This window comes from Eublepharis macularius, chromosome 12, assembly GCF_028583425.1.
Source record: "Eublepharis macularius isolate TG4126 chromosome 12, MPM_Emac_v1.0, whole genome shotgun sequence".
Classification (NCBI taxonomy): domain Eukaryota; kingdom Metazoa; phylum Chordata; class Lepidosauria; order Squamata; family Eublepharidae; genus Eublepharis; species Eublepharis macularius.
This window is the reverse complement of record NC_072801.1, coordinates 80281323-80301715: the sequence shown is the minus strand read 5'-3', so window position 1 is coordinate 80301715 and position 20393 is coordinate 80281323. Positions and strand designations below refer to the sequence as shown.

Here is a 20393-nt window from a genome sequence, read left to right as displayed (position 1 = left end):
GGGGTGGGCTGGGAACTGGGGCTCCTCTGTGCTCCCTCCTGTTTCCGGGATGGGCTCGCAGTTAACCCTCTTTATGGACAAAGAGGTTCCTAGGTTTAAGAATTCACGCCTGGGGAGGGGGCTGCCCACCTGGTGGGAGTGTGGGTTTGGGGGGGGGGAGAGGCCAGGACACGATAACATCACAATGATGTGTCCTGCTCCTTGGTAGGGCTTCAGTGACACACACACACACACACACCATGCTGGGGAGATGCTGGCGGGGTGGGGCAATGGTGAAATAAAGGAGGGGCACTTCGGAAGATCAGCTGGACAAGAACACCCCAGAGCAACAGGTGAGTCTTGGGCCTGGAGGGTTTGCTCAGCTCAGGGTAGGGGTGGGGCACCAGGGAGAGGGTTAAAGAGGCCAGCAAGGGTCACCAGGCAAGCAAAGGAAGGGGGGCTGCTGGGGGCTGGTGCCTGGGCCCTCTTGGGAGGAGTCACACAGCACCCTTGCATGGAAGCTTTAATCAACTGCTCCATGAAAACCTTTGTCTGCCCCATGAGGGTCCTTGAGAGACAGACATAAAACTGGCAATAAACAAGATGGCCGGTATGCTGGGCCAAACAGAAAAGCCCTCCCTACTGGCAGAAGATGGCAACAGGAAGGGACAGGTGAATTTTCCTGGGGTTGAATTCCTTAATTTGGTGCCACCTCCAAGAAGGCCTTGCCTTGTGTTGCTGCCGTCCAGGCTCCGTGAACCCAAAGCAGCCCCCCCCCCACTCCCGCTCATCCACCGTTTGGGCATGCTCCCTTGAGAGCGGTGGGGCTTCAGCCTTGCAGGTGCCAGGCCAGGCGGAGAAGCGCTTTCTCTGGCCTGGGAGCAGGTGCCGCTGGGCGGGAGCCTGTGTTGCCCATGGGGTGCAACGCTCTCCGCTGTCCCCAATCCCTTTAACAGGCCCCCACCCTCGCCCTCATCGTGGCTAATAAAACTGGCCTACCCCGAAGGGTTGTTGCGACGCTTGGGAGGACCGCGTGTCTGTGAAGCGCTTCCAAGCACTACCGGGCAGAGCTGCGGCTTGCCGGGGGAAGGGAAGTCCCCGTGGCCGTGACCGACGGGGCGCTTATTCGGGAAAGAGCCCGGAGGCGACGGGCTGGGGCTAGCGAGCGAGGAGGCCTCCGTGGCGCTGGGCAGCGGCAAGGGGAGGGGCCCAAGGAGGCCTGTTTGCGTAGCCATGGCAAAGGGGGGGCGGCGGGGGCGGGGGTTGCCACGGCAACGGGCCGGTGAGCGGGAGCCAGGCGGACCATCGGTAGGCCTGCGGGTGGCGGGGAGGGTTGCCAGCTCCGGGGGAGGAAACGCCTGGGGATTTGGGGGTGGCGCCGGGAGGGCGCGGTAGCAGCCCAGAGCCCGCCGCCCGAGGCAGCCGTTTCGCCGGGGAGCGGAGTTCGGTGGCCAGGAGAGCTCCAGCCCCCACCTGGAGGTTGGCACTAGAGCAGGGGCGGGGCTCTTGGCCCGCCGCGCCACCAGTCCGACCAGTCCCCAAGCTGAACTGGTGCGCCCAGCCGCAAATGGGGCAGAAGGAAGAAACTGAGCGGACGAAGTTCGCGCCCAGGTTGCCGTGCCTGGCCGCCTCTCCGAGCCGGGGGCGCCGGGGCTTTGGGAGGGACCCCCGCCCGCCCCGCTCCCTCAAACCTGCCCTCTATCCCGCGTCCCAGCCGGCCGCCAGAGGGAGCCAGGCCTTCCCCGCAGGCGGCCCTCGGAACCCCCTGCCACTGGGCTGGGCGCGGGGCCAAGCGCAAAAGCTCGCCCGACGGCCGTGGCCTGAAGGTCACCCCAAGGCCGCCGGGCCCGAGAGAACGCCTTGCCCGCCCCCTGCACCCTCGCCGGCCCGCGCCCGCCCCGCCGCAGCAGCTTCGCTCGCGTCCTTTCGCGGGGCGCACGGAGCCCGGCAGGAGCCACAGCCGCCGCCAGCCCTGCCCCCGGCCGCCCGGCGCTTCCCCCCAGCCCCGCAAGGCGGGCGGCTCGGGTTACGGCGTGTCCTTTCAGCCGCGCCTTGGAATGGGCCCTTTGGCCTTTAGCGCTGGCTAAATTTAGGCCGCGGGCGGGCGGCGGGGATCGGGGCCGCGCGGGGCTCCAGCGGGCGAGGGGCGCGGGCGCCCCGCCAGCAGCCACCTCCTCCCGCCGTGCCCTGGCGGGCCCCCGCCTGCGGCTCCGGGGCGGCCAGAAGAGGCGCCGCCGCCGCCGCCGGTCCTCGGCCTGACAGAGGCGGCGCTGCCTCCGGCCCGATCCGCGCACGAGCCCCCGGCCAAGAGGCGGGTTGCCTGGGCCGCCGACGCCCCGCCCGCCCCGGCTATAAAGGCGGCGGCCGGCCCGGCTCGGCACTGCCCGCAGCACCCGAGACCGCCGCGCCCCGAGCAGCCCCGCCGGTGAGTGCCCGCCCGACCGCCCGGTCCTGCCCGGCCCAACCGCCGGTTCCCCGGGCCTCCGGCGATGGGCGCCGGGTGGCCAAGGACACCTTGGGCTCCCGGGAGGGCCCGTCTGACCTCGTCCCTTCCCTTCGCAGCCATGTCTATCCAGAAGATCCACGCGCGAGAGATCCTCGACTCGCGAGGAAACCCGACCGTGGAGGTTGATCTGCACACGGCCAAGGGTGAGTGGCGGGGAGAGCGCGGGGGCAACCCTGCCGGGGGAGGGCTCTGCCGGAACGGCCCCTCATGCCCTCCTGCCCTCCACAGGTCGCTTTCGGGCCGCCGTGCCCAGCGGAGCCTCCACCGGCATCTACGAGGCCCTGGAGCTTCGGGACGGGGACAAGGCCCGGTACCTGGGCAAAGGTGAGCCGGGAGGGTGGAGGGGGCCCCTCGGGGCCAGCGGAAGGAGAAGAAAAGGAGACCCTGAAGCCAGTGTTGGCCTCAGGAGCGCTCTGCCAGGGGGAGACGGGTGGCAGAAGGGCAGCTGGTGCACGTGGGACAGCTTTAGGCAGAATCTGAGCATGGGGGGGGGACTAGTGCCACAGGGTCCATACAGACCAGGGGGGGAGGAGGTTTCGCCCAGTGGCCCTTCAGCCCTTCCCTCTGTGGCACAGGCCACGTCCGTCTTCCCTTTCCTCAAACCCTCCCAGCCCCCCCCCCCAAGCAATCTGGCCCTGAGCCACAGAAGGCCTCCCTCCCTTTGGCGATTTTACACGCCCCCCCCCCTTGTGCAATTCTGCCTTCCTCCTTCAACTGGTCCAGAATAGACCCTTGGCCCCAACTAGTCCCAATGGTGGGGGACTGTGTCACCGTTAACCATAATCTCTGTCTTGCCTGCACTGCAGGGGTGTTGAAAGCTGTGGAACACATCAACAAGACCCTGGTTCCCGCTCTCCTTGAGAAGGTGAGAGGGCTGGGGGAGCTTTGCCCCAGGCCTAGCTGGAAGGCCCCTTTCCGTTCCGAGCACCAGGCCACGCAGCCCCCTCCCCAGTGCACCCACCAGCAGAGAGCAGGGGCAGGTCCGGCTCAGTCAGTCCCAGAGACTCTGCCGAGCCCGGCCTTGTAGGGAAGCCCAAGACTCCCTCGCTTGGTCCAGTGGCGGGGGGGCGGGGGGGGCGAGCATGGAAGAGGAGTGTCTGGATGAAACTAACCCCCGTCCTCCACAAGGGCTGCACTGGACATTAACAGACCCACTTGTACCGCAGACCCACTGCGCTTGTTTCGAGGCCCCCTCACCACCACCTGTCCGTTCCTTCAGTTCAGATGCTGGGCTTTCACCTTAGCCTTCCGTCACAGGGGACGTGTTGCCCTGGCGGAGGAGAGTTAGCCAAGTCAACCCTCCCCCGTTCTCTCCTAAGACCTGCGGCAGAGCCAGGCATGCCGAGATGCCGCACTCCCGAGTTCCTGGGGAGCTCTTAAGACTGTACAGAAGGGAACCTGGAAAGCAGCTCAGGTGCAAATTCTCCCAGCAAAAACATCCCTTTCCTTTTTTTTAAATTACTCAGTTGAGAGAAAAATAAATAAAAAGGATTACAGTAGCTAAACTTAGCAAGTTAATACTGAGACGTTTAAGAGGATAAGGTTTATCGATAAGGTTTCTCGGCTCAGAATTTCACAAGCAGAACTTGAGTCCAGCACCTGATCTCAAATACGGATTGTGGGGGGGGGGGGGGTCTGCAAGCCCCGTTGTGCCCCTCTCTGCCTCCAGCTGGGATCCTGCTGTCTGCTAGTCAGCCGTACTGGGGAAGTAATTCACCCTCCTCTGTCCCCTCCCCAAATATCACAAACACAACAGAAACTCAGCGTGGTTGAACAAGAGAAGATCGACAAACTGATGATTGATCTGGATGGCACAGAGAACAAGTGTAAGTCTGAGCCGCGAGCCCCCCCCCCGCCCCTCTTGGCCCTCCTCCCTGGCACACCAGGCTCACCTTTGGCCCCCCTTTCCTGCTCACAGCCAAGTTTGGGGCCAATGCCATCCTTGGGGTCTCCCTCGCTGTCTGCAAGGCTGGTGCTGCCGAGAAAGGGGTCCCCCTCTACCGCCACATTGCAGACCTGGCTGGAAATGCCGAACTCATCCTGCCTGTGCCTGTGAGTGATGGGGGTGGGGTGGGCACAGCAGCAGAGGGGGGGGCGGAGGGGGAGGCATGGAAGCCTTGCTGGCTTGAGAGCTCAAGGGGGCCGCAGGGGCCAGGAACCTCCCCAAAAGAGGCGGGGCTGCTGGCCCCCAGGAATTCCCGGGGCCTATGTGGCTGGGTGCCAGGTGCTGCTGGGAAGGGGCTAGCCTGCATGTGTGAACGGGGGGGGGGAGCAGAACAGCTTAGGTTATATCCCCCCCCCCAGGCTTTCAACGTGATCAATGGCGGCTCCCACGCGGGGAATAAACTGGCCATGCAGGAGTTCATGATCCTCCCTGTTGGGGCGAGCAACTTCAAGGAGGCCATGAGGATCGGGGCCGAAGTCTACCACAACCTGAAAGCCGTCATCAAGGCCAAGTACGGCAAGGACGCCACCAATGTGGGGGACGAGGGGGGCTTTGCTCCCAACATCTTGGAGAACAACGAAGGTACAGCCAGACGTGGGCGGAGGCTGGGGTGCCCGCTGGAAACTGGGAGCTGCTTTTAGCTGCAGCGTCTCGCATGTCAGGACAGCCCCCCCTTCCACCCCAAACCCAGCCGCCCTTTAAATGCTGGGGCCAGAATTAGCTCAGAGGCTGTAACCGGAGCCCCATGGAAAGGCCACGAAAGAGCTGCTAGGCCCCTTCTGCTGGGAGAGGAGGAGACACACACACACAACTGCTCGAGGCTTTACAGACGGGGTCCTTTAAGGCTCACTGGATCCTTGAGCCCAGGCCCCCCCCCACTCGGGCAGTGGGCAAGGCAGAGGGGTCGGGCCTTGGCCGGTGCCTGGAGCCCCCCAGCTTCTAAGTTCTCATGATGCTCTTCACCCTCACTCAGCTAGAGGGGAGCGCATTCTGCCACCTGAGCTACTGGGATGAAGCGCCGCGTAAAAATGCAATAGAAGGGCTGTAAAGGGAAATAACTCCAGGGTTGCTGGAAGGTCCCGCAAAAGGTCTATTTGTTTCAGTCGGGGAGAGCTGGATGCAGGCTTCTCCGTTCCACAGGACTCTTTCACGGGATGGAGCTTCAAATAAACCAAACTAGAAAATCTTAAGCAGCTCGACTCAGAATCCTACTCAAGCCTTTTTGCTTGGCTTCCTCCCAGGATAGCATTCTTAGGACTGCATTGAAGGCTCCTTTTATGAAACAGAACACCAGTCCTTTCCCGGACTCTTGCCCCAGAGACCGTTCTGCATGAGGCAAGGCCAGGGATTCCTCCCTAGCTGTTGGGGGGCCAGCACAAATCTTGCCGAGGTGGGGGGGGGGGGGCGGCTCAGAGCTGGGGCTGCCTCCAGTGGTCACCCTTCTTCCCTCCTCCCTTCCCCAAAGCTCTGGAGCTGCTGAAGTCTGCCATCGAGAAGGCAGGCTACCCGGACAAGGTGGTGATTGGTATGGACGTGGCCGCCTCAGAGTTCTTCCGCAAGGGAAAATACGACTTGGACTTCAAGTCCCCCGATGACCCAAACCGATACATCAGCGGCGAGAAACTGGGGGAGCTGTACCAGAGCTTCATCAAAAACTACCCTGGTGAGGGAACGGCATTGCAGCTGACCCGGGGCGGGGGTGGGGGAGTCCAGCCCCGCGGGGAGCCCTCCCCCCCCCAGCCCTGAGGGCTGGCAGGGCACCTGCGTTCTGCAGGCACTGGAGTTAGGGGGCTGGCCTCTTCCCCCTTGGAGGACCAGGCAGTGGGGCACGGGAGGGGAAGCCCCTGGCTGGCCCTCCCCTCAGCCCTCCCCTCCCCTCCCCCCAGTGGTTTCCATCGAGGATCCCTTCGACCAGGATGACTGGGAGACATGGAAGAAGTTTCTGACTCAGGTGCAAATCCAGATTGTGGGGGACGACTTGACCGTCACCAACCCCAAGCGCATCCAGAAGGCGGTGGAGCAGAAGGCCTGCAACTGCCTCCTGCTGAAGGTCAACCAGATCGGCTCGGTCACAGAGTCCATCCAAGCGTGAGTCCTGGGGGGCCTGGGTAGGCCTCAGCCCTGCCTGCCCGAGGGGCTTTCCGGCACCCTTCCTCTCCTGGGCTTGACACGCTCTCCTCCTCTCCTCCTCGGCAGCTGCAAACTGGCCCAGAGCAATGGCTGGGGGGTCATGGTGAGCCATCGCTCGGGGGAGACAGAGGACACCTTCATTGCGGACTTGGTGGTGGGACTCTGCACAGGACAGGTAAGAAGCGGGGGCACCCGAGCCCTGGTGGCCGTGGCCACCCCCCCCCTGCCTGCCCTCCTCCCTCCACACCCCTTGACCAAACCCGGGGGCTCTTTTGCAGATCAAGACGGGAGCACCCTGCCGGTCAGAGCGTTTGGCCAAGTACAACCAACTGATGCGGTGAGCAGAGCCAATACACCTTTGCTTCCAGCCGGGAGAGGCTGAGGGGGCAGCTGGTGCCAGGTGCTGAGGAGCCTGTTCTCTTCTCCTCTGCAGGATTGAGGAAGAGCTGGGAGACAAAGCGCACTTCGCGGGTCGCAAATTCCGGAACCCCCGAGCCAAGTAAAGGAAACCTCCACCGTGCCGTCCCTGCCAGGGGCGTGGAGTTCCAACAGGGGCCACAGCCGTCTGGAAGCCACCACCTTTCTGCTTTGAGGGCTGCAGAACACCCGGGGAGCCCCTCTTGGGGTGCTAAATAAAAAGACAGTTGTACCTGAGCAGCTCGAGTTCTCTGTCTGTCTGTCTGTCTGTCTGTCTGTCAGGATTTGGGCCCAGGTTACCCCTGTCCTAGGCTAAGCACCACACACTCCAGTGCTCAGTGCACCGTCTCTCAAGGATCTAGGCTTCGTGAGTCAGCAGGTACATTAAATGAGCCCCACAGGGGGGCAAGTGGCAATTTTGTGTCTGCATTCTTTTGAAGCCAAATCTGGTGATTTTGAACATGGCCAAGGTAGGCCCCCTCGGTTGCTCCCCCTACTAGCTCATACTAGAGTCCCTGCCTGACGAATTCCACCCCCCCCCCAGCAGAAGACCCCTTTCCTTCCCTTTTCTCTGCTGAAATGGGCACTCTTCCATGCAGTATTACAACAAATAAAGACAACCAGCATTCAAAACTGATTTTAATGCTGCACACCTCTATGCGGCTGCCACCTCCGCCTCCTGCACCAGAATTCACAATCATGGGAGACTGGACAGACAGGCAGAGATGTTGGGAGCCCACAGCCAGTCCACTTTGGAGGAGATACATAAAGCACAACTTAATAAAAACCCTCCAGCCGAGGCCAGGAATTGAAAAGCAGGCGTGACACCCTCCAACTCCAGCCATGCCTCCTCCCAGGCCGTGATCTGGCCTGAATCCCACAGAGCCATTCCTGTGCTGTAAGAGAGATGGTGATCTGGGCTCATGTGGCCAGGAGTGCCAGCAGCTACACAAAAGAGAGCAAGGGGAACAGTGCTCCTGGGCAGAAGAACACCACTAGCTGCCGCTCCCTCTGGTGGGAGAATAGCCCTCTAATGCTACAGCCAAACAGGCCTCCATGGCGGGGGTGAGGGCAGGGCCTGCAAGACTCCCTCCATGGGCTAGAAGGGCTGGCTGCATTTGAGTAAGGGAGGGGCTGAGAGGGCATGTGGCTGGCCCTCTGCAGTTGTCCCAAGGCACACGGAGGGTGCAGCCCTCCTGGCTTCTCAGCTCGGCCCAGGCTCTCTCTCGGGGCAGAACGGATCACCTTCACCTCCATGGCCAGTATTAAAATCAAAACACCACCCTAAACTATTGGTTAAATACTTGAGAAGTGCAACGGAGAAGGGAGAGTAGGGCAGGGGGGCCGCAGCTGCTCCTCCTCCTCCACACTGGAGCCTCCCAAACGGGACTCACAAATAGCAGCAGCAGCAGGAGCTCTGGAGACAGTTCCTGATACACACACACACACGTGTGCCCTGCGGTGACAATCCCCGCCCTAGGAGCTCTTGGCAGGCGGCGCAGGGGTCTCCTCCTCTGTCTGGCGCAGGCGCTTCTTGGCCCGAATGTCGTTCATGGCCTCCTCAATGGAGCGCGTGTCCCTCTTGTTGGCCACAGGAACTGGAAGGTGATGGGGAAGGAAGCTAGAAGTGGCCGGCCAAAGATGCCCCTCCCCAGATCCCGCAGGGGACAACCCTCCACTGGAAGCCGAGGGGCCTTCCCCAAAAACTCACCGCAGCCGTAGGCCTTGTTTGCCTCCATGGTGTGGGCAGCATCCTTGGCAGCCACCTTGCCGATGAGATGGCTATACTTGTCTTTGTAGTCTGTGTTGGGGCTCACCACCGCGGGACCTCTCAGGGCTTCCTCTTCAGCCTGCTTCTCGGCCAGCTCCTGTGGGAATGAGTGGGGCAGGCTCAGAGCCAGTGGGGAGCAGCTGAAGACGCCAGAGGGAGCGCAGGGCACCCCCACCAGCGCTCAGAGGAAAGCCAGTTCTGGCTGAAAGACCAGGGCAAGGCTACGTGCCCACGGCTACCAGCTCAAGGGCCCCCTTCCTCTAAGGATTGGGCCCCGTGGCAGTGATCCTGACTCCAGAGTCAAGCTAGCTAGGGCCACGGAGAGCCAGCCTTCGTGCACCTCCTCTCCAGATCCACCCCAGACCTCCTCTTCTTTGGCTGCTGGAGGCCTTGGAGCAGCCGTGCCTGTCGCGGCATCACTCACCTTGAGCCGACGCTTCTCCTGGGCCTGCTGCGGATCCCACTCCTCCCCTCTGCGGTAAGTTTCCAGCTCTTCATCCGAGGGGGCAAATTCCTGGGGGGGGGGGAGGAAATGGTGGTTAGAAAACGGAGGAGCTGCACACTGACCACGCCCTTTCACAAGGCCGGGAGTCCCGGCCCACAAATCCCGCTTCCACTTGCCTTCTTGAAAATCATGACGTAGCGCGAGTCCTCATCCTCGCCAAAGGAGAAGGAGGTGAGTCCTGCTACTTCCACCACGTCATGCCTGAAACGGGAAGGCGGAGAGGGCTCAGGGGCAGGGCCAGCCTCCGTGCGGTGCCTCCCCTGGAGCCATTAAGGGCCCAGGCGCACCCACCACCCCCTGCGCCAGGGACTCACAGGATGCTGCGCTCCACTTTGTTCATGGGCTGGAATTTCTTCTTGGTTTGGCTGCTGTCCTGAATGAAGCCAGACACCTCCTTCTCCATCTGGGGCAGCGGACAGGCCAAGGGGACAGTCAGAGCCTGGCTCGGGGGGGGGGGGGCCGACACCCCCTCCCCTCCCCCTCCCCCCCTCCCGCGGCGGCCGGGCTCCAGAGGCGCAGGCGCAGAGGCGCACCTGCTTGCGGAACTCCACCTTCTGCCGTTTGTCCTCTTCCTGCAGCTTCTTCAGCTGGGCCGTTTGCTCTGCGGGGGAGAGGAGCGTCAGGCCGAAGCGCTCGCCTCGGAAGGGCACTGGGCAAAGCGAGGGCGGGGACGCGGCGGGCCCTCCCCGGCCGCGGCAGGGCGCCTCTCTGCGAGGCCGGCCTTGGGCGGGTCCTTCTGTGGACGGCCTTGCGGGGCTTCCGACGGCCAAGGCAGCCGAGCCGTGGGCGGAGACGGGCGGGGCCGCCCCTGGGCCTCCCGGAGGGAGCTGCCGCGGCCCCGCCATGCCGGGAGGCCTTCGAGGCCTCGCCTCCGACAGCCACGGGGGGCCCGGCCCGGCCCGGCCGCCCTCCCCCTCGGCCCCCCCCTCCCCCGCCCGGCGCGGCCCGGCGCCCCACTGACCCCTGGCGCGGCGGGCCTCGCGGCGGCCCCGGGCGGGCGGCGGCTCCATGGCGCGCAGGATGGAGCCCAGCAGGTCCAGCTCCGCCATCTTGGCCGCCGCCGCCGCCCGGCCCCGCCCCGCACGCCGCGTCACGCCGCGTCACGCGCAGCCCTTCAAGGGGCGGTGCCGCGCCGCCGACACCGCCCCCCCCCCGCAGGTAGCCTGCGCTGCGCGGGGAGGCTCCGCCCCGCCCTCGAGCCCCGGAGCGCCCTGCGGTTGCGCGCGAGGCCGCCGCTTGGGGGAGCCCGGGGCGCCTCTCCGTCCCGCTGCCTGCGGGGCAGCCTCGGGCCAGCCTTCGCCGCGCCGCCGGCCCCCCGGCCCAAATCCTGGGCGAACAACGCCCCCCGCCCCCCGTTCGTCCCGACAGCCTCCGTTTGGGCTGCGCTGACCAGGACCGCGCCCGGGATTGCCAGCGAGGCCGCGGCGAGCTGCCCTCGGAGGTGCTGCCGGAACCCCCCGTGGCAGAGGCGCTGTGGGCCGCGGTGCCGGAGACGCCTGGGCTGATGGCGCCGGAGGGGGGCTTCGGTGCCCGTGGGAATGGCCCCCCCTGAGGGCCGGCCCCGGGACTCACCGCCTCCGGGGCAAGCCGGGGCCCCGCTCCAAGAGGGACGGGACGGGACGGGACGGGACGGGAGGGGCGTGGGAAAGGCCTGAGCCGGGACTGTCGCGGGTTGCTGTTCCCGGACAACAGCCTGCAAAAGGGGAGGACCTGTTCAAATGGCGCCTCCCCAAAGAGGCTCAGGGATCCTTCTGGATTCCCAAATGCTCCGGGGCGGGGGGGGGGACGCGATTTGGGAATCCCAGCCACAGGCGCTGTTGATGCTGCAGTGGAAGCACAGAAGAGGAAGCGCCTTGGAGCCCTTGACAAGACTGCCCCGTGGCAGCCGGCACCTGGTGTACTGTGAAGGGCTAGAGGGTGTCTGGAAAGACGCTGGCAGAAAAAATGCATTTAATCTGATAGAGCCCACTTACGAAGCTACAGGGAGAGGGGCAAAGAAATGTTGCTCCTCTACAACCATGGCTTTAGCTTGTTCAAGACCATCCAAATTGTTTCGGGTAGCTTGACATCTTCTAAGGCCTAAATCTGAACCTTCACAATCTCAAGGATAGACAGACAGACAGCTGTGACACCTTTGCAAATGTTTTGAAGATAAAATAGCATGAATAGCCTGCGATCTGGATACCAGCTGTAATGTAGGCAAGGCGGAAGAAATGCTTAATAGAACACCTGGTCTGGCACAGTTACAGGAATAGGTATGGTAGGGTCCTGGCATCTGTGAAGGCTACTGAATCCTTGAGTACTGAATTCTTGCCCATCTTGGCTGCTGAAATCTGAAGATGCCAGCCACAGCTGCTGGCGAACCATCAGGAACTACAATGCCAAGACCACGGCAATACAGCCCGGAAAACCCACAAAAACCATCAACACAGAGACTCCAGTTGGTGCAGAATGCTGCAGTTCATTTGCTCTCAGGAGCTAGACGGAGCATGCACATCGCTCCCATTCTGCAGTCACTCTATTGGCTACCATCAGTTACCAAACTCAGTTCAAGGTATTGGCTATCACATACAAAGCCCTTCATGGGCTCGGTCCCTCAACTCCATGGTCTTCCTCTCTCCCTATGCTCCACCCGAACGCGGCCTTCTGCAGGTGCCACTCTGCAAGTGGGCAAAACCACCAGCTGCTCACATACTTGCATTATCTTTGGTGCCCCCCTTATGGAACGGCCTGTCTCAGAGACAAGAAAGCTCCCACCCTCTTGGCTGCCTTTAATATTTAACGTTTTTTTAAAACATTCAATGTATATACCGCCCTTCAAGACAATGTAGTACCCACTCAGAACAGTTTACAAAGTATGTTGTTGTTATCCCAACAAAAACAATCCCTCTGTGAGGTGCGTGGGGCTGAGAGAGCTCTGACAGAGCTGTGACTGGCTCAAGGTCACCCAGCTGGCTTCCAGTGGAGGAGTGGGGAACCAAACCCGGTTCTCCAGATTAGAGTCCTGCTGCTCTTAACCACTACACCAAACTGGCTGTCTGCAAACTCTGCAAAACTGAATTATTCAGGAGGGCTTTCTACTTATAGACAATAAGGCTGTGCTGTAAGGAGAGTTCAGAGAAATACTCTGGTAAAGTGACGGGAACTGTAGACTCTGCTACTGTCTCTTGATGTAGATAGGCTCCTACTGGGTAGTTCCTGTGTTGTTTAATGTGTCACATCAAATTGCTAATTTTTTTAGCAAGGTTTCACCTCCGTATGCCTGTGTTCAAATGCGTGCTTCTTTTCAGATTTTTGCAATGCCCACTGTGTTGTATTGTTTATTGAATGTTGATTGTATTGGCTTTGTGACTTTACACTGCAGTGTGCCCCGAGTCTCCGTGAGAAAGGCAGACTATGAATAACGTACATTTTTAAAAAAATTGTTTTATGTTCAATCCCCTTTCCTGGCAAGCCCTAGCATGAAGTTTGCCTTTATCACCCCTGCCGCAGACTGAGTTGTCGTTTCCATTGAGCTCTCAGTCCTAGCCGATTCAGGCACCCCCAGCATATGCTGAAACTCAGGATCTTTGGTTCCTGTGTACAGCACGTTGGACAAAACCAACCGTGGACGTCCTTTGCCACCCGCACCCAAGGCAGAGAGATCGTCCCGGAGCTCTTCGGAGCGCGCCTTGGTTTTCATGGTCCTGAACAAAAAGCACCTGCAGGCTGGCTCCCCAGTCCCCTCCCCCCCCCCGCTTGTGGATCCCCACTGCTTACCCCCCTCATGGACCACATCTTCATTTGAAAGGGGATCAGGCAGACAGATCTGTGCTGGCAGGTCCCCCAACAGCAGCCTGTCTTCGGATCCCAGCGCTGGGAGGCAACACCAGACGAGAAGACCTCGCTGGCCTGGAGGGACCCCTGGCAGATGCTGCAGGACTCTCACGGAGGGTCTTGCCCTTTTGGTCAGGCTCTGATCCAAGAGAGGGCCTGTCCTCTGTATTATCCCATAACAGATATATTTAGATTTTGACAAACTTTTGGGAGGCCAAGTGTGGACAGTCCGTCGTCCTGGAGAACTTCAGAAGGCTGGCGAGGCAGGATGTTCCTTTACTGAAGCCTGGCTGGCTGAGTGGGCTCACTCCTCTAGGCAATGGATTATTCCCGCTTTACTAGCAGTCCCCACCAGTTCACCTGAAACAGACGTTACAGGCTGGGTGGCCTGTGATTCCCCCCCACCCCGCCACATTCTGCTTTTAAAATCACTGCTATGTTGACTTCTTTCTGGATAAGGAGGCCAGTTTTAGTGGCAAGAGCTGTATTAGTTTCTCTGTAGACCAACAGTTACACATTTGAGATCCTCTAGTGCCTTGAAGCGGGCCCCACAGGAACCCAGAGATACTTTCTGCTTCGGTTTGCAAATGGAGCCATTGCTTCGAAGGGCCAGAAGTGGAGCCCGCTGACAGCCCCTCCCCAGCTGGCTGTCGTGAATTTTTGCATCATTCATTAAAAAAATTAACTCTGTGCTATCCCACATACCACGGAATACCCTCCTGCTACCTGCTGCAGTTCTTGGAAAGGCCCTGTCTGCTCTCACATGTGGCTGGACAGCTTCCCTGCCCTCCAGGAATCCTTGAGACATGGGAGAGACATGGCAGGGACACTACACCAGAGCCTCGTTCATGGTGGAAGACTAGCCCAGTGCATGGTGGTGTGCAGCTGGCACCCAGACGACGCTCCCCGCCCGTCTCCTACACATTTAGTGGCGGCTTTGGAATGCACCTCCCCCTCCCCCACAAGAGGTGAACGGCTGGCACAGGCCCTAGCTGGTAGCACTCGCACCCGTTTACTCAGAAGAAAATGTATCGGGATGGGACCTCCCTCTGCCGCAGCCCAAGTTACTCAAAGGGAAAGGGAGGACTAGCCCCCCCCCTCCAGCCCAGGGTTAGCCCATGCCGGACACAGGTGATGCGAAAGACCCCAAAAGAGCCACTGCCACTCAGGAGAGACAAGAGTGACTTGGAAAAGCCCCAAAGCAGACTCATCCGAAGGCAGTTTAAGGTGTGCCGGGCCAAGGGCAGCCAGCATGGCCACGCGGGGGACTGGCCCCGACGCCTGCACCACTTAGGCTCTCTGGTGGGGGCACACCTAGCCTGAGTGGAAGGGGGCAGCCTCTTCGAAGCCTAGGGACCAGTCCTCCCCTGGCCAGCCCCGCCGCCTGCCCTGAACGGGTCCTAACAAGAGCCTTGTGCAAAGAACGTTAAGAGGTTCGTGTCGCCAGGCAGCAGATTTCAGCTCAAAGTCCGTGGAGCAGATCCCACTGGGGCGGTGCTGGCCGTCTCCAGCAGCGCCTGGACAGTTGCAGCCAAGCAGGGCAGACCCTCTTCTTCCAACACATGCTGTGCAGAGCAGAGCAACTCCTGGGGAGGGCAGGGAGGGCGACAGTTAGGAGAAGAAAGGCCCGATAGCCCTTCTGGACTCTGAGGAGGACCTGGCCCAGGGAGCGGAAGAGCCAGGGGGCCTTCCCAGACGTTGAGGCACGTCTTCTCGGGCCTGGCCTTGCAGCCCTGGTCTCTGCCACTTCTTCCGCGACTCGTCCCCGTTTCTTTACAGGGCCTGCAACCGAGCCGTGGCTCCCCGGGCTGACAGGCCAAGGCACCTTCAAAAACCCCTACTTGGGACAGACTGGCATCTCTGCCTCCCCTTCGACCCCCCCACCATAGGCACTCCAGCGCCCTTGCCGTGGCCCCTAGTGCTGGCCTCCTCTAGCTCCGCCAAAGCCGTCTGACGCTGCACAGGTTCCCCAACTGGGGAATGGGGACTTCAGTGCTGGTTTTCACGCAGTATACAAATGCTGGAAGCTGCCATTCCAGGGTTTCAGCTGTTTTTACTACGATGTTTTAAAAAGGACTTGTCTGCCACCTGGAAACCAATCCTATGATGCAGGCCCAGGTAACGCCCTCTGCCTCATTCCTACCTTTAACAACAACAACAACAACAGGGGATGCCCCGGACAAGTCAGACACTATATCTATATACAAACCCGGGGGGGGGGGGGTGGGAAATATACAATATCAGGGTTTTCTAAGTAATTTTTATCAGTTTTTCTAAATGTGCAAAGTGCAAAGGCAATTACTGTGCAATTAAATACAATGAGACAAAGTTACAACATTCAACAGGTAAAGTCAAAAGTCCATGTAATAAAAGTCCAACTGGTGAAAACCCTACAATTTCCAATTTTTCTTTCATTGACAGATTCAGTGGCATAGACCATCACATAGTCTAGAAGAACTAGAGCTGAATGTTCCTTTAAACGTACAGCCTCGTACTCTTGCTTCCTCACAGTACGGTACGATTCCGTCCTTTTCCAGCTGAGTGATGCGTGTGAATTTGATTGGTGACCATCCATGAAAATCATGCCTGTGAGGAAGCAAGAGTACGAGGCTGTATGTTTAAAGGAACGTTCAGCTCTAGTTCTTCTAGACTATGTGATGGTCTATGCCACTGAATCTGTCAATGAATGTGAAAAATTGGAAATTGTAGGGTTTTCACCAGTTGGACTTTTATTACATGGACTTTTGACTTTACCTGTTGAATGTTGTAACTTTGTCTCATTGTATTTAATTGCACAGTAATTGCCTTTGCACTTTGCACATTTAGAAAAAACTGATAAAAATTACTTAGAAAACCCTGATATTGTATATCCCCCCCCCCCCCCCGGGTTTGTATGTAGATAGTGTCATTCCTACCATTGGCAAAGTATCAGCGAGAGGTGCCGCGAGGTGGCAAGCGGGGCCTTCCTTGAGTGGTCCCTGGCTGTGCCTGGAAGCAGTGGCTCAAGTTCATCTGCTTCATGGAGAGCCGCCACCTGCTGACGACCCACTGTAAAGGTCACCCAGGCACGTTCACTCAACAGTGTGTTTGAGACCAATTACTCCCAACTCCCTGAGAGTAAGCACCCTTGAACACAGCGGGATTTTCTTCTGAGTAAACATGCCTGGAAGAGGCAGGTGGCACAGGGACAAGATCCTGGGGCTTCCTCTCCCTTTCCTCGGCCACAGCCAGAAGTGCTTGTCCGGCAGCAAAGAGCCCCCGGCCATTAGCAGAAGTGGAAGGAGGGGGGACTGACTCCGCAGCTGCCAGCAGCAAAAGGGAAGCAAACACAGCAAACCCAACACAATGTCGGCTTTGGAAAAAATTCTTTCTTTGCATTTCACAATGTACAGAAGCAAAACAAACAGATGAACTTTTTAAAGAAGAACATAACAGAAGCCAACACACACACACACACACGAAAGTGAATTTACAGCCAGAAACTGAAAAGAAAACTAGAGCCCTTTAGAAGAATTCCATCCTGAAAGGAGGAACACAGGATAAATAGAAATCAACATATTTACAATTCTGTACATGCTTAAAAATAAAATCTTTACAATAGCCCATAATTTTCTTCTCTTCAAATATATATATATATGTATGTATGCATGTATGTATATATAAAATATATATATGTATAATTTAGTGTGTTTAAGGCAGCAAGGGGGGGGCGACGGGATCGGGGTTTGGAAAGAGGACCCAGAAGACCCACAAGAGAGCAGCTTTGGGAGGCCCTCCTGGAGGAAGGAAGCTTCTCCTTGGGAGCAGATTAAGGCATTTCTGTTCAGTGGCTGCTCTGTGGGGCATCGCCAACAAAGGAGCACAGAGGGCTGCCCCGACGGAGGGCAGCTGTAGCTGCAAAGCACAGCAAAAGGGTTTCAGGTGGAGCTAAACCCCCTCAAGCCATTTCAGACGTGTCCCTGCCACCTCCGTTCTCCTCTGCTCCCTCTAAATTGCACATTTAAATGACAGTGGCGAGTTGGCATCGAGGCCTGTAATGCAGCCAAGTACTGTAGGGCAGTGCCAGCCGGGAGTGTTCAGGAGATGGCAGAGACGGGGGGGGGGACTTTTCACCAAGGCGGGCAGTGTCAGCCCACCCCGAGACACCCCTTGGCCCTGACCACGCGAACTCCACGAGCTGGCGCCGGACAGTGAAGAGTGGGAACTGAGCCGAAGGTGCCGGTCAGTCAGTGCCTAGCACAGCAGAGACCCCTGAACGCCTGAAGAAAACCCGCAACATCTATAAAGATTTCCCCCAGCATGGGAGGGGGCCACTTCCTGCGGCCAAAGAGGGTTTTATTTGGTTTAGAACCATGAAACAACTACTGAGGCCCGTTATAACCTGAGCGAGAGACAGCAGCCTCAAGCAGTCAAAAGTGGAGTGCCTGTGGCTGTCCAGGCAAGGCCCAAGAACGCCGGCCTTCGGAAGGAAGCTCAGCTACCGTGGGGAAAGGAGGGTGGGGTGGGGTGTGAGTCAGTTCAGCATGGGCAGGCAGGACTGCGCTTCCCGGAAACGCAAGTGCCCACAATTGGGGACCGGTTTCCTTGCCACAACGACACCCCTCCACACACACCCACACTGCAGGCACTCATGAATTAGTGCAATGCAACTTAAGTGCACCTGGTTGAGAGAAGAAGCGCCTGTGGCAGCTTTCTTAGGGCAAGAAGATTTATGGCATCTGACCTGGCCCAGCCCTGGAATGAGAAGGGACAAGGCCCAGATATGCCTGAGCACAGTTGCAAGGGAGCTGGCCTGGAAGGGGGGGGGCACAGCCAATAAGTGCTTTCGATGCACAATCGCTCAGAGCCCCTCCTGGCTAGCAAAGGGAGGGGGGATTTTGTGTGCTGAGGGACTGCTGCCTCCTGAGGCCCATTTTTCCCTGTGCAAGTCTAGGCAAAACCCAACTGGGACGCCCCAGCAGCCATGGGGCCAGTTCGAGCAAGAGGCACCGGCAGGCTCCATCTAAGGCCAGGCTCCCAAAGGACAGCCGCCTCCTCTGAAGGCCACTGAGCCAGGCAGGCCCCCCAGGGCCAGCAACGTCTGGGCCACAGACCACCCTTGCCCCTCAGAAGCCACAGAGCTTGCGATAGGCGAGATACAGCAGCAGCATGACAGAGACGTAGAAGACGCCGAAGCCTGCCAGGTGCTCAGACAGGGGGGCGGCAGCCAGAGGCGCCACCCCCACCCCTGGACCAAGACCCGGCAGGGCATGGAGGAGGCGAAGCAAGCTGTGGCTGTTGCCGCGCAGGACGTCAGAGGCAGAGCAGAGGGACACCTGTGGCGGGCAGAGAGAACACAGAACGATACAAGGCTGTGCCAGCGCACACACGTGTTAAAGGAGCAGCAGAAGGGAACAGAGCAGGTGGTGGCTGAAGGGGGTGTTGGCGGGGTGTGTGCGAGGGGGGCAGGAGGGCACCACAAGCCAGGAGCCCTGAAAAGCACACTGAGGCGGGGGGAGGGGGGGCGCTGAAATCGCTCGTAGGTGAAGGTTTCCCATTTGGAGGACAGACAATCCCCCCACTCCCACCCCCACCCCCGCCAGCTGCAGCGGGCCTTCACTCACCTCTGGCACCCCCAGGTGGCGGCAGCCCTGCAAGAAGCTCTCCACATTCTTCCGGCTTTTGATGGCATTCAGTTTTGGCTGCCGAGGAGGAGGGGGGGGATGGGGCATCAGAAACACCCTGCAGGGACGGGGGCACCACCCTCCGGCTGATGGCTGCCAGGAGGGCAGGGGGGGGCAGCAGCTACCCCTCCCTGCCCCCCCCCCCAGCCTCTGAGCAAGAAGCTTCACTGAGAAGCGAGGCAGGCAGTCCCTGGGTGGCCTCCTCCTCCTCCTCCCCGAACGTATCCGAACCCAAAGCCGTCACGTCCTGTGGCAGAGAATTCCACCAGGACGCACAAAGACACTCGTGCTGTTCTCAGGCCCAAATCTACTGCTCATCTATTCCACTGGGTGCAACACGGAAGAAAAACTCTGCCCCCCCCCACCTCCCCAGGCACTGTTTCCATGGGCAAAAGGGGAAGGCTCAGAAGGTGGCCAGGCCAGCTGAGTCCCCAGGGCCAAACCAACAAGGCCGGCTAACTATTTATTTGTGGGCAGCATTTCAAACTAGCCCCCGCCCCCGCCCCGCAGGTCACATCACACAGAGGCTCACCACAGCTGGCGAGGGCACGTGGACAAAGGGCACCGAACGTGGGCGCAGCTGATTGATCAGCTGGCATAGGATCACCCCATTGGCCAGCGCCTCGCCCAGGTCCTCAGCAAGCGTGATCTTCAGCCGGGACTCGATTGCCTGGAGAAAGGGAAGGGGAAAGCAGCAGGAGAAGGGGCCCAACCAACGCTCGCTGCTTTGGGCAGAGCCTGGCAAGTCTCGGCAGCTGAGGAGGAGTTTGGGGGGCGAGGAGGAGTGTGCTGCCCGTCAGAGCCTCCCAAAGCAGAAGCAGACGGGCACGCAGGCGCTTGCGTCACCCCCCCCCTCCCACTCCCACTTTCCTAGGCTCAGAATTCCTGTCCTTCCCCTCACACACACCCCGCCCCTCTGCCCGGGACACCTGGGTGTGGCAAGCATGGCCTCCCTCAGTGGCTGTGAGAACCTGGCAGGCGCTCGGCCTACCTGGCGCAGCTGAAGGGTGAGCGCTCTTTCCTCCAGGGCCTGTGATCCAGCACGCAGCCTCACAGGGCCGTTGGGCTCAGCAGGGTACGGCTCAGACCAGGAGAACCCTGAGAACAAAAAGGGGGGGAGGGAAGGGGGTCTGTGAAGAGGAGCCCCCCCCCAGGCACAGGGGCAGAGCAGACTGCCCTTCAGGTACTTCCTGTTACAATCCAGGAATCCAGCACAGAAGAGGCAGAGAAGACGAGGTCAAAAATCACGGCGACGGAACGTGTCCCAAAGGTGGGAAGAACCTCTGCCAGTGCCAGAGGAAATTCTACCGGCAGATTTCCAGCTCATTTCAATTAGGTGCAAACGTGCCCCTGAACTTGCTAACTTGTTTATGTTCTCCAGGGCAACCCGGTCAAAGACCATTCCACATGACCCTGCCTGTGGATACGGGGGGACCCCTCTGCCTGCTCGCCCGCTCCCAGCCTGGGCCACAGTGCCTCACAGACCCCCTTGGCAGGACACCTCCATCTGCGGGACACCTCCCCGGAGCAGGAAAGCTTGGAAGCACCAACTGTGGCGTGTGAGCCATGTCGTGCCACAAACCCTGTCCACCTGCAGGCCGGGATCTATGAGAGAAGGAACACTTGCCTTTGGGCTGCCCGCCTCTCTGAGGCTCAGCAGC

General features: G+C 59.7%; 3 protein-coding genes across 6 annotated transcripts in view; 1 reads left to right on the top strand and 2 right to left on the bottom strand.

Annotated features, from left to right (window-relative positions):
* Positions 1-2302: 2302 nt before the first annotated feature.
* ENO3 (enolase 3) lies at positions 2303-7214 on the top strand. Its single transcript, XM_054995161.1, has 12 exons — positions 2303-2404; positions 2542-2628; positions 2714-2809; positions 3292-3350; positions 4242-4311; positions 4404-4537; positions 4790-5012; positions 5896-6093; positions 6317-6518; positions 6627-6735; positions 6839-6897; positions 6994-7214. Exons 2-12 carry the CDS (start codon positions 2544-2546, stop codon positions 7061-7063), a joined length of 1305 nt encoding a protein of 434 aa, XP_054851136.1. The 5' UTR covers positions 2303-2404; positions 2542-2543; the 3' UTR covers positions 7064-7214.
* Positions 7215-7603: 389 nt separating this feature from the next.
* Positions 7604-10348, bottom strand: SPAG7 (sperm associated antigen 7). Its single transcript, XM_054995211.1, has 7 exons — positions 10215-10348; positions 9787-9854; positions 9568-9656; positions 9370-9454; positions 9173-9262; positions 8689-8845; positions 7604-8575 (listed from the first exon to the last, which is right to left on the bottom strand). Exons 1-7 carry the CDS (start codon positions 10300-10302, stop codon positions 8454-8456), a joined length of 699 nt encoding a protein of 232 aa, XP_054851186.1. The 5' UTR covers positions 10303-10348; the 3' UTR covers positions 7604-8453.
* Positions 10349-13022: 2674 nt separating this feature from the next.
* The window catches only part of LRCH4 (leucine rich repeats and calponin homology domain containing 4), a 38938-nt gene continuing 31567 nt past the window's right edge, over positions 13023-20393 (bottom strand). For 3 of the 4 annotated variants that reach the window (XM_054995131.1, XM_054995129.1, XM_054995132.1), the window contains exons 15-18: positions 19724-19830; positions 19265-19402; positions 18673-18750; positions 16418-18384 (exon numbers count right to left, since the gene is read on the bottom strand). In XM_054995131.1, coding sequence (XP_054851106.1) covers positions 18175-18384; positions 18673-18750; positions 19265-19402; positions 19724-19830 — 533 coding nt within the window. In that variant the 3' untranslated portion in view covers positions 16418-18174. Of the gene's footprint in view, positions 14656-16417; positions 18385-18672; positions 18751-19264; positions 19403-19723; positions 19831-20393 lie in introns of those variants that run through there. The other variant, XM_054995133.1, reaches the window with a different exon arrangement.

Coding starts and splice junctions, on each gene's coding strand:
- ENO3 (XM_054995161.1), top strand. CDS start 2,544: ATGTCTATCCAGAAGATCCACGCGCGAGAGATCCTCGACTCGCGAGGA. Junction 5,013..5,895: donor CATCTTGGAGAACAACGAAG/GTACAGCCAGAC, acceptor CCTTCCCCAAAG/CTCTGGAGCTGCTGAAGTCT. Junction 6,519..6,626: donor GTCACAGAGTCCATCCAAGC/GTGAGTCCTGGG, acceptor CCTCCTCGGCAG/CTGCAAACTGGCCCAGAGCA.
- SPAG7 (XM_054995211.1), bottom strand. CDS start 10,302: ATGGCGGAGCTGGACCTGCTGGGCTCCATCCTGCGCGCCATGGAGCCG. Junction 9,657..9,786: donor AGGTGGAGTTCCGCAAGCAG/GTGCGCCTCTGC, acceptor CCGCTGCCCCAG/ATGGAGAAGGAGGTGTCTGG. Junction 9,263..9,369: donor ACGTCATGATTTTCAAGAAG/GCAAGTGGAAGC, acceptor CCCCCCCCCCAG/GAATTTGCCCCCTCGGATGA.